Below are 12,519 nucleotides of genomic sequence, written 5' to 3' on the forward strand. Positions count from 1 at the left end.
ATGGAGTACTTCTATCTAAGTGAATTGATGCCATAGACTGATTCGTAGCATGGACATCAGTGAGAACCACGGTGCTTGCCAGTGTATTTCCCTGGTATTCATTTATTTCTTGGGTTTGAGGGTCTTGAATATCAGGGGGCACAGAATAGAACAGAGAGCCTCTGGTTGCTCCCTACCAGCTGATTGACTAGCAAAACAGTTTGTGCTAAGCATGGACATCACAGCTGTGTACCTTTGTACAGACCATTGAACTTTTATGTCCGTGGGCTTGGCAATCCATCCCCTTGATTGCATATGGAGTAAGCCCTCCCCTTTGTTTGTAAACTGAAAGCGAACAATATCTTTTGCTGGAAACCAACCTGCAGTCCTGGCTTTTATCCACTTACTTGATGCAAGACATGCTTCACAACAGCCGTGAAGACATTTCCTTTGCATCTGCAGAGAGTACCTATTCAGAATCATCAGCTTGGCTGGGAACCTTCCAGCATTTCGTAATTGCCCCTGATCACATGGCCTCCAGTTTGGCTAGACCTGCCCCTAGTGCAGCCCTTTTGTATTGGTGTCCATTATCCTTTCTGAGAATATCTAGCATGTTCAACAGTCAGAATCAAAAAATCATAGAGTTGGAAGGGGCCACACAGGCCATCTAGTCCAACACCCTTCTCAATGCAGGATCAGCCCTAAGCATCCTAAAGCATCCAAGAAAAGTGTGTATCCCACCTTTGCTTGAAGACTGCCAGTGAGGGGGAGCTCACCACCTCCGTAGGCAGCCTATTCCACTGCTGAACTACTCTGACTGTGAAGCTTTTTTCCCCTGATATCTAGCCTTTATCGACTATATTGTCAACAAATTTGTAAATCTCTGCCTTGGACCTTCATGCCAAAAAGAAAATTTAGTTCATTATTGCACTGGCATGTATTTTCCTGGTTTGCAAGTGTGAGGTACCATGCTTGAGTGAAAAAGTTTAGGGTAATGATGAGGAGAGGGAACATCCCAAGATCTTACTTTCCCCAGGCCCCAAGTGCAACAAGAGACAAACTAGTAAACACACATGACCATCATGTTTTATTTAGAAAGCGCTCAAGCTGTCTGAATGTTGTACAGAATATATATTTGATGTTGGCTTCTCTGTTGGTGGGAGATTGCAGTGCAATACTTCCATCTTCAATAGATTAGATGCTGTCCATGCTACCTCACAGACATACTGGACCATGTATGATGGTTTGCTTTGGGAGTGCACTCAAGTGATGCCAAGTTCACAGTTAATATGGAAACATCATTCTCACAAACTACTTCCTCCACATGGAGGTGGTGTCTATACATGGCTGCCCACATATGGCTTCAGAGCATCTGTGATTCTGATGGCAGCAAGGCTTTTTTTTAAAGAGCTGATATTGAACAGAATGGGAGGAACCACTCATAAATGGCACCTCCCCACAAGGTCAGTAGCAGCCTGACATGCGCCCAAGAAAATTGAACAGTAGAGCAACTGAGTCTCTTTTTTCCAGGATAGCATTCAGGATCTCAGGAAGAGGATTACTGTGCTTGATTGTCAACTGAGAAAATCTGAAACCTCCAAGAAAACATTTGAGGTGGCAACTGAGAAGTTACTACAGTTTGTTGAGGTAAAGGTAGTTTCCAGCAATGTTGTTTGAAGGGCAAGAGTTATGTTCATTTTATTTTGCTCTCAAGGCCAAGAGGATTGGAACCAAACTTAAGAAGGCAGGATTGATAAGATCCTGCTAGACTAAAACTGTGAAAGCGAGCACTGATAGCTGTTTTGACCAAGCAGTAATATCAGGGCTCTCTCAGCCTCACCTGCCTCACAGGGGGTCTGTTGTGGCTGATGGGCCTGGAGGGGGGGGGAGGGCCCTTTAGTGGGCTTATACACAGCTATGCTTCCAAACCATATTCTGCACAATTGTGCTTCTTCTGGGATTTCTCGAAGCCTGAAGAATGTTTCAGGGGTTTCTCAATGATAAAAAAAGTTGAGAAAGGCTGACTTAGAAGAATGAGCCACACCTCATCAATAAGGGTCATTGTGACTTGGTGACAAAAAACTATTTCAAGGTGAGAAGCAGTCGGGAAGCACAAACAAGATAAAATTGAAAACTTAAGGGTGTGAATGTGTGTGTTGAACTACCACTGTAGTACAGTAAATTGGCTAGTTGGGTGCAAGATTGATTCCAAATACCAGTAATATGAAGAAGATAGGCTGGGAGTGGGAAGGAAGGCATACAGGGGAGTGATTGTGGTAAGAAAGGGAATGATTGAATAAGGGAGAATGATTCCTAGTTGGGGTCCAGCATAAAGGTGCTGGGCAGCAAGTAAATGTCAAAGCAGGGCTGTTGGTTAGGTGTCCATTCAAGCAGCTAATAAGACAAGGAGTTTATCTTTGGGTAGGAAAAGCCTCACTTTGGGGAAGAATTCTGTAACCATGTGCAGGGCGTTCTGTTTTCAATGCTCTTATAAAATCAACTTGCAAATAAAAATTGAGCACCTCCGGGAGAGAGGTTAGACGGTATAGACCAGCTGCCTGTTCTGCACAGTGCAGTCTTCATGTAAAGTGTTGTTGTTGTTATACTTATATCCTGCTGCTTTCCAGAGACTTGTGGTGGCTTACAATATAAACCCCCATAAAAAGTAAAAGAAGACACTGTGACAACCTTTTGAAATTAGTTACTACTGTTTTCCTTGACTGTCTGCTAACAGGTGGTCCATGAAGCACTACCAGATAACTTCACTTCCCAGTCCAATTTGAGGTAAGAGCGCATAAAATTAAAACGTTCTCCTAAAGATATATGTGGTGCATCATTTGTAGATAGGTGGTTAATATTGATACATCAGGATGTGACCTTAGTCTTGGAAGCTGCCCAGGATCAGTTCTTGGCTGGAAACCACCCAGGAAGACTTTGCAGAGAAGGCAATGGCAAACCACCTCTGCTTAATCACTTGCCTTGAAAGCTCCTTGCTGGGGACGCCATGGGTTGGCTGTGGCTTGCTGACACATTACACGCACATCAAAACACTGGTGAGAAAAGTGCCAAGACCTGCAAATTCATTCTTAAACCTAGGCATCCTGCTCTTACTGTTTCTATGGCTAATCCATTGTGGCATCTTTGAATTAGCCAAATATTTATGGTATCCCTCCTCAGAAGATCAGATGAAATAAGTCAGTTTTTTTGCTGAGGAGAGGAGAAATTTTTCTGAGGGGAGACAAACAATTGGTTGGCTTCAAGGGTTCTGTTCGGCTACCAGGGAAGCTTTCCTCTGGAGGAAGAGGTGTGTTCCACTGATGGAGGAGGACTCTGTTAGTAGAGAAATGGCACCTTTGGATGAAGACTAAGCCTGCTGGCCCTGTGGCCTAGCCCTAACAGACTGGGAAGGCCACCTCTGTGCAAGCCCTGCTGGCTTTCTTCCCACTTTCTAATAAAAGTAAAGGACTGAATTGTTTGATAAATATCGTAGGCTCAGAACATGCTTGTAAGTCAGTTACATTAGCGATCCCCAACCTGTGGGCTGCAGACCACATGTGGTCCTTCGACTAATTGGAGGTGGGCCCCGAAGGACGCCTTCTCCTCCCCCCAGCCCTTTACAACACACTTCATTGTTGTGGCGTGTCTGTATCTTATTTTGAAGGGATGTTTAAACATTACCATAGCGATCAGAGAGCGCTAGGGCAGTGGTTGAGAGTAGAGGAGTAAACTACCCCCCCCCCACCGGGCCTCAGTAAAAGGCGTTGAGTGGTCCCCGGCGTTGATAAAAAGGTTGGGGACCACTGAGTTACATGATTCAGGATTGAACCGAAAATGAAATCTGCATGCAGTGCAATGGAAAAGAATACTACAGTGTTGCAAATAAACCATATCTGGTCCTTTTCCATATGTTCCTATCAGCGACAGAAAAGCCATGTTTTCTTCTAAAATGCTTCTTGCACGCCTCGGGAGGAATGGCCGTACCATCCCAGCATCCCTTGCGATTGAAGCCAGAGAACTTGCTAAGTCTATCCGCTCCATTCTGGAAGCAGACTGTAAGTCTTCTATCATTCCCCCTCCCCCTCAATTTTTTGATTGACTATTTCAAGGGGAATGTTGGGTTAATTGTGATTTGTGCCATGAATCCAGTGCGTGGCTTTTTCAAGGAAGGAACTTAACAATCGATGCAAATGTTCAATTCCGGAAAATAAATGTAATCATTTGGATAATTCTGGCATTTGCTCTGGAATTATGAACTGAATGACAGAAACAGAAAATAGTTGGCATGGCCAAATACTCTTGTTTTGTATCTGTCCTGGGGCACAGGATTGCTCAACTTCACACCTACAGGACAGTAAAAATGCAAAAAATTGTTTTGAGGTGACTTTGGGATTATTTGCTTACAAGCATGAGGAATCACTGCAGGGGCAGGGTGGGGAATCCCTCCCCAATGTGGGGCGGGATAATGCCAGAAGGGAATCAGTGCTGTACACAAAATGCTTCACTAAAGCTCCACTTTGGCATGAGAGTTTCATGAGCCCACCAGCTGCTTGCTCACCATAGCGAAATCTCTGAACATTCTTTTGATGCTGAGCAATTATGTCCTCATGCTGCCCTGGCTTGTTTTTCTTGGACTTGTAGATGAGCTTGGGTACTGCTTAGTGTACCTCCTTTGATGTGTCATTGGCCAGGCAGATCAATTGTACCTCTTGGATTCCATGTTCTGATTCCATGATCCCTTATGCCACTGCAAGGGTTTTGAAACCGATATTATTTTGTGATCACTATTTGGTTTAAGTACAGACTGAGGCGCATGCTTGACAGTTTGCTGCACCTCACAATGCTGATTACTTTAGCAGGGCTTACAACATCCCTGTAGTTTTGGGCAATGAAATCATCCCCATTTTTGCAGATGGGAAGTGGATAAGAGAATAATGGCTTATCTTCAGACTGCTTTATGATAGTGCCTGAAAGGTGTCCTTTGAATCAGGGACGTTCCTGCTTTGTATCATGGCCATCAACAACAACACCTGATGCAGACTTCAGGCATGTACAAATAGTTTGAATTCAGTGGGAAGAAGGCAGTGTGTAGAAGGGCCAGCAGATAACAGAAGAATCCTGCACACATCTACCTGGAAATAAATCCCGCTGAATTCATTGGGAGTTGGCTTTCAAGAAAACAAAAGATCAGGTTGCATATCTGGATGGCAGCTTGAATTCTCTCCTGATAGAACTAATAGGAGGAAGCAGAGGACATAAGACCCTGCCCTCTTTCACCCATGAGAGGGACACTCTACTCTCAGGATTTCTCCAAAGCCCAAGGGATGATTCATGCCGTATGCTACCACTCTCTGCAGTCATGGTTCCTGCTAACCAATGTGCTTTGGAAGTTACATGCTTGGAAATTAATTCTAAGGGTGTGCAGGCCCAGTTCAGATTGGTTCGTCATCAGATCGCATGGAGCTTTAGCCGTCATATACTAAAGACTTTCTAGAAGAATGATGTTATCTGTCCAGTTCAGATTGAGACAGTGATGCTTGGGGAGAGGGAGATTGAGCTGTCCCTCACTTTCACTTTTCCTTGTGGCCTTGTTGTTGGTCCTTGGCCACTCAGCCAGCCAGCTACTTTACCTATAGAGATAACCTCTGTTGCTTCTTCCACTAATAAGATCATCAGATTCTATTGAACTCCATAGTAGTTCAGTATAAAGTTATAATGAAAGGTGCAGAGAACAACTTGCAACATCTAAACCTGAGACATGAGTTAGAAATGTTGTAGCCCCCCCCCTTTTTTTTTTAACATCCATCTTACTTTCTTGAAGAAGAGCCTCGGGTTACCCTGAGGAACTGTCAACAGAAAGTGGAAGTAGCTTCCACTTTTGGTGTTATATACTATCTATAAAACCAATTTTCTCTGAACAGTTGACATTTTGTATGTTTAATATTTTCTCTCAAAATATTGTTCCCATTCCTCCAAAGAAATATGATTTAAGTTCTTCGTCCACTTAACCATACACTCTTTAACCTATTCAGACTCCGTCTCATATTTTTTGGAAAAAACTTATATATTTGCCCTTGGAGGTGGGGTTTAGCTTGGAATAATAGTTTATGCAGGATCTATCCTGAACAAAGCAGTTTCTGGTACCATGGGCCAGTTCTTTGGCTTTTACACCTGCAGCCTGCTGCTTTCTTGGAAACACAGTGGGCTGTTGTAGCTTCCTGTGCCTGTAATGATCTAGGCCAGCATTATTATCCATGCTAGCAGATTCTGTGAGCTACACACATACACACACACACACACACACACACAAAACATATACACACATTCCAAACAAGCTGCTGTGTTAATCTATTGCATCAAATCATGTGTCTTTATAAAAACTAAAAAGATTTATTTTGGTATAAGCTTTTTGAACTAGGGCCACCTTGGTCAGATACTTGTATGGCCTGAAGCTAAACTGATTGAAGGATTAGAGATTGTATCGAAAGAGAACTACAGCTGTTTCTTCTGTAGTGTTGTTTTTTTTTTTTGGAAGGAATTTATTCCCAGCAACTCTTGTTCCTCCATGTGTATGATAAAAATCAGAGCCAAATTAAGGGAATGGGGGGAACAGAGATGCCTGGGTTATTTTACTGCATAGCACTGCTGTAAACCCTTCTTTGAACTAGCATCAAGATCAGGCTGTCTCATACTATTTTACCATTGAGAAACCCTTGCAACTTTCTTCAGGCTTCAAGAAACCCCAGAAGTGGCACCATTGTGCATAATATAGTTGGAAAGCATAGTTGTGGAAACACTCACCTGGGGCCCCTCCCCTTCCCACTCCCTCCAGGCCCATCAATGGCCATTTTGGGAAGATTAGGCAGGTCGACATGACCAGATCTGGTCCATCACCCAAGAAATTTTTAACAAAATTTTAAAATATATTAAAAAATTAAGTAACTCCCACCCGTTTGGGAAACTCTTCCAGGGCTGTCAAGAAACCCCAGGGGTTTCACAAAAGCCTGGTTGAGAAAGCCTGCTCCAGTCCCCAACCTGCGGGCCGTGGCCCGGTGCCGGGCCGCGAAGGCCATGGCGCCAGGCCGCGGCTCCTTCTCCCTGCCCCCCCCCCCCCCGCAGTAAAAAACTTCCCAGGCCGCAAGCTTGCGGCCCGGGAAGCTTCTTACTGCGGGAGGGCGGGGAGAGGGAATCAGGGCCGCGCCCGCGCATCGCACATGCGCGAATGTGCCATGCCCAGCCAAAATCACGCGTGCGCAGCACTTCTGCGCATGCGCAAAAGTGCCGCGCATGCGCGATTTTGGCAGCGCATGACGCATTCACACATGCGCAAGGCACGGGCACAGGCACGGCCCGCTGCCCTGCCGGTCCCCAGCCTCAGAAAGGTTGGGGACCACTGCTCTAGACTATGAACTAGCTTCTAGACCGGGGTAGTCAAACAGCGGCCCTCCAGATGTCCATGGACTACAATTCCCATGAGCCCCTGCCAGCAAACACTGGCAGGGGCTCATGGGAATTGTAGCCCATGGATATCTGGGGGGCCGCAGTTTGACTACCCCTGATCTAGAATATGGACCAATCTGATTATGTTCAGTACTCCTCTGGATGCTGAAAAACTGCAGCCTTCTTGACATTTACCTGGGATTTCACTTTGCCAAATTAAAATTTGCTGCTAAGGAAAAATGTTTAGAACATGTGGGGAAAAAACAAGTAATGCAGTGGTCTTTTTGCTGTGGTCTTTTGGCAAGGGAAATCGAGAACTGCGCCTTTGAAGTTGGGCCAGTACAGGCCCAATTAATATTATCTCCCTTTTCCTTTCCTTTTTTTTTTTTTTTTTGTTCTTTTCTGCTGTAGCAGAACAGCTGGGGAGGGGGGTGTTGACCTACTACTTTCACAAGATTAAAGGCTTTTTAAATCATTCATAAGCTTTACTTTTATTCTACATATGTGTGGGGAAAGCTTGTAAAACATTTTGGGCTGTGGCATTTGAAGAGTTACCAGCTGGCTTTAGGGTCCTCGATCAGTTTGGGATTTTAGAAATCCAGTATTCCAGATTGGCTAACTGGTATCAGCACAAGTATGGGGAATAACAGAATAATGCGCTTTCAGTGAATAATGCACTGGAAAAGTAAATTTTGGCATCCTCAGTATAGCCCCGTTCAGAGCTTGCGACAATGGTCTAGTCCGAATGCCATCTGCCAAGCCCAAACTGGAACCCAAGTAGGGATACTTCATAAGTTCCGAATATAGGGAAGTTCCGAAGTAGGGATACTTCATAAGTTCCGAATATCCCTGTTTAGCAGAGGTACTCCCTATTTCCATCAACAGCCCATATTAAATCACTGTCCTTATTTCACCCCAGTTGTTGCTTTTGGAAGATATCTTGCTAATGTTTTGTCAGTTTGAGTTGCCAGGCACCACCATTTTTCAGGGTTTCATTCTTTTTGCCAGGTCTCTAGAGAAACAATACATACTTGTGCAAAGAGGGATGCTCTTGTCACCAGTGTGATGCTGTACTGACACAAGGTCTGCATTTCTTGCTGAGACTCAAGGCAGATTACAGGCTTTCAAACAGTGCAGTCAGACAACAGAGGGTAGCCGATTAATAGGACTAGGATTACAGAAAGCAAGGTGAACAACAAACTATGGACAAATGGTGACCACAGATTTACCCAAATCCAATTTGTGGGTGCAGGACTGGACACAAGGAAGGAAAAGTCCGAGTGTCCCTAGCCACAGCATTTTCCAGGGCAGCAGGCTGGAGTTTGGATTGCCTTCCATGCAGCCAGCCAATGGCTGGCTGCTGGGAATTGCATCCTGATGATCTAGGGCTTGGGGCGGACTTTGGAGGCACAGGCTTCAGTGGAGTCTGCTCCTCCTTCTCCTCCTCTGCACAAAATATATTCAGACCAACAACCAAAGATTTTAATTAATGGGAAATCAGCAGAAGCAATTTCGATTGAAAAAGGAACACATTTATCCCTTTATTATTTAAACTATCAATAGAGGTTTTAGCTATAAAGATTAGACAAGACAAGAGAATTAAGTGAATCAACATGAATGATGTAGAGTTCAAAATGAAAAGCTATACAGGTGATGTGGTTCTAACAGCCTTTAATCCCCAGAAATCATTGCAATATGTAATTGAACATATCGAAATATTAGGATCCTATGAAATTAACAGAAAAAAGTCAAAAATTATAATGAAGTTTTTAACACAACAAGAAGAGATTACAAAGAGCACAGAGTGCTTAGTAGCTATGGATCCTGTTAAGTATTTGGGAATAAATATGATTAGGCGAAATAGTACTATTTAAAAATAACTACCAGAAAACTTGGAAATTGATACAAACAGATTTATCAAGATGGGGAAAAAAGTTAAACATTTGTGGTTGGGAAGAATTGCTGCAAATTAATGTGCTGCCAAAACTACATTTTTTATTCCAAATGTTACCTATATACATTGAATAAAGCATATTGAAAGAGTGGCAACAACAGATAAACCAATTTTTAAGAAATGGCAAGAAAACAAGAATAAGCTTCAAAATACTACAAGATAAGAAAAAGTGAGCAGGATAAGCAGTCCCAAATATAAAATTATATTACCATAACTTCAAAGGACATTGAGAAAGCAGATAAAAACTACAAAGGAAAATGCCAGAAATGTGATGGGATCTTCTTTCATATGTGGTGGACTTGTAAAAAAAAAAAAAAGATATAAATACATTAAAAAATGAAGAACATATTAAAGTTTAAATTCCCAATGGAGGCTAAGAGCATGTTATTAGGTGTTCTGCCTAACAAATTACAATTTTTAAAGAAGATATTCAAATACATGGCGACAGCAGCTAGAACTATTAGAAGTCTGCATTTAGAAGAATGGGAAAATAAACCTGATGAATATGCAGTAAAAATTAACATCATACTCGAATAACAGGTCTATTACAAAATATGAGGAGCAATGCAGTGTGTATTATGTGTACTATGCTAGCAGGAGACACACTTAGAACGAGAAGCAATCTAAAATATAATGAACAGCTGTATGATAATGAAAGAAATAGAATTAAAATCTAAAAACAAGTTCTTAATATGAGACCTATAATACACCTTCCTTCACAACTTGATATATATTTGAATCTGTTCTAGTGAATATGTAGAAGTGGTGAAAATATGTAATATTGAATACATAGTAATGATGAAACCAGTCAGGCAGTCAAAATAGATTAACAATGAAGTTTGAAATGTAAACTGTTAAATACAACCATATTCCAATAGCAGTAAGCACTATTGTATATTATGGGTAATGCCTTAAAATTTATAACAATGGGCATGTAAGGGGAAATATTTTCTGTCTTATTCCTTTTGTGTTACTTGATTGTCCTCAACAAACACAATTTTGTTATATAACCCCTTTTTTCTCTTTCCTTTTCCTTCTCTGTCTTCTTAACTAAATAAATAGATCCTAAAGAGAGTGGGTAGATCGACAGGGTAGTGATTATAATAAATGAATATAATAAATCATAGCAGTTAATATAAAGTTAAGTTACTAATATGGGTTTAATAGTAGTTACACGGCTTGGCTTTTACACTGCTATTCCATAATCACGTCTTTCTTTTGCTATAAAATGTATATTGTTCCACAGATCCTGAAGTTGGTTTATATTCAATAGATGTGTGTCTTGTGATTTTACATTATTCCAGGGCATGGTGGTTCTGAAAATGGGAAACTTTGTTAATTGGTATTACTCTGAAATATGGAGTGAGGCCACACACCACGTTAATGAAGTGTGTGTTCAAAAGAATACATCTTCACTTAGCAACTGCCTAAAAATAAAATCTACTTTGCCATTATCATTCTACGCTGTACCTAATATTATGTTTGCACAGGGAGCCAGAAGGAAGGCAGTGCAGACTTTGTTGGTGAAAACAGGATTTTACCCAAAGAATATCTATGGAACCTTTTGAGGAAAAATATCTGCCCAGCTGTAATCCTTATTTTAAGCCCCAAATTGAAATTGGTGAATGTTCCAATTATCGCAGCTCTCATGTTAACACAAGCTATTTGGATGGGAGGTCGTTTCAGGAATATTTCACACAGCTGTGACATTATAACCAGTATACAATTTGCTTTTCGATGGTTGTAATAATAATTACCCATTCCCTTTAAGTTTGGAGAGATATGCCAGGGGTATTTAATGCCATTTACATTCTATTGTCATCTGAGACAGGTAGCAGTTGACCTTGTTTACATAAACTTGAGTTTTCCGATTTATTGAAGGTCACATAGCAAGGGTTCTACAGAATACTAATAATGCTGCTCAAAAAGTAAATAGCATGTAATTCAGTCCTTTACTGCTTGGAGTGTTTTGAATTAAAATTAGGTCTCCCCCCCCCCCCAAAAAAAAAAAAAAGGTCCAGAACAAGTCTTTCCATATTAAATTACTTTGGTTGTTCCTGCAATAGTGGATAGGTCACTTAGACCAATTTCTCTTATTCCTTTTCAGAATTAATAGATGACACTTAATGATAGGACAAAACCTAGACAACCGTTGCTAAGGCTCTCTCTCCCTCTCCCAGTTATTCACAATTGGGCCCAGAATGTAGACCAATCTGAAATCTACTTGTTTTCTTTTCTTAGCCTTTCTTGTTGACTTTCTCTTTCCTAATTTACCCTCAAAAGAGCAGATGAAGAGGGCTACAGAAACAGGATGTCCTCTTGGAACAAGATGTTGCTATAAGATTGTGCAGAAGCATCTGGAGCTGCTAGGAACCATGGAAACTGTAATCACCATGGTCTCTAACTTCCCTAGAATCTACTACATGTGTGAACAGGTATATTCAGAGATGCTGGAAACCATGGGACATTTCCCCTGGGACAGTTCTTGGTTTCCCTGGACACTGCAGTCCTCACCAGATTTGATTCAGGCATAGATTACTCTCTCAGCCTCACCTATCTCACAGGGTGTCTGTTGTGGGGAGACGAAAGGGAAGGTGATTTTAAGCCACTTTGAGACTCCTGGCAGAGAAAAGCGGCATATAAGAACCAACTTCTTCTTCTTCTTCTTCTAAGTCCAGCAATGCAGCTCGGGTCCACCAAATAATTTCCAGGGTACGTAAGTGAACCTACATTGTAATGCTACTGAAATGAAAATCAAAGCAGCTCAGAAATTTACAGTGAAACTAAGAGAGCACCCATCAATTTCATAAAGTGAGGTTTTCTATTCCTGATAGTATTCCAAAAGGGGAAACTTTAGATCTGCAAATTGATTTGACAGCTAAAGTTCTGCAGAGTGTGGGCGGATGCAAAATTCTCCCACATCCTTCCAGCCCCAGGACAACCATTATGAGTTTTGTAAGGATTTTGAAATATGAGACATATATCTGCACTGGAGTTTCTCCTACTTCTAACTTGTGTTTTAGAGGGAAGCCACAACTGGAAATCTAATACTTTCATACCCTATTGAAGCCATGCAAGTTGGGTTTTATCCTTATATACCACTTGGATGTGTTGGAGGCTGTCTTGGTCTCAAGAAACATGGGCATGCA

At 41.9% G+C, this 12,519-nt stretch overlaps 1 protein-coding gene across 6 annotated transcripts in view; it reads left to right on the top strand.

Moving 5' to 3' along the window:
• Nucleotides 1-12,519, top strand: part of STXBP4 (syntaxin binding protein 4) — a 161,028-nt gene that overhangs the window by 69,157 nt on the left and 79,352 nt on the right. For all 6 annotated transcript variants that reach the window (XM_077328682.1, XM_077328683.1, XM_077328680.1 and 3 more), the window contains 3 exons: nucleotides 1,510-1,626; nucleotides 2,714-2,763; nucleotides 3,898-4,031. In XM_077328682.1, coding sequence (XP_077184797.1) covers nucleotides 1,510-1,626; nucleotides 2,714-2,763; nucleotides 3,898-4,031 — 301 coding nt within the window. The remainder of the gene's footprint in view (nucleotides 1-1,509; nucleotides 1,627-2,713; nucleotides 2,764-3,897; nucleotides 4,032-12,519) is intronic.

The sequence above is a fragment of the Paroedura picta genome, chromosome 3 (genome assembly GCF_049243985.1).
Source record: "Paroedura picta isolate Pp20150507F chromosome 3, Ppicta_v3.0, whole genome shotgun sequence".
NCBI classification, from domain to species: domain Eukaryota; kingdom Metazoa; phylum Chordata; class Lepidosauria; order Squamata; family Gekkonidae; genus Paroedura; species Paroedura picta.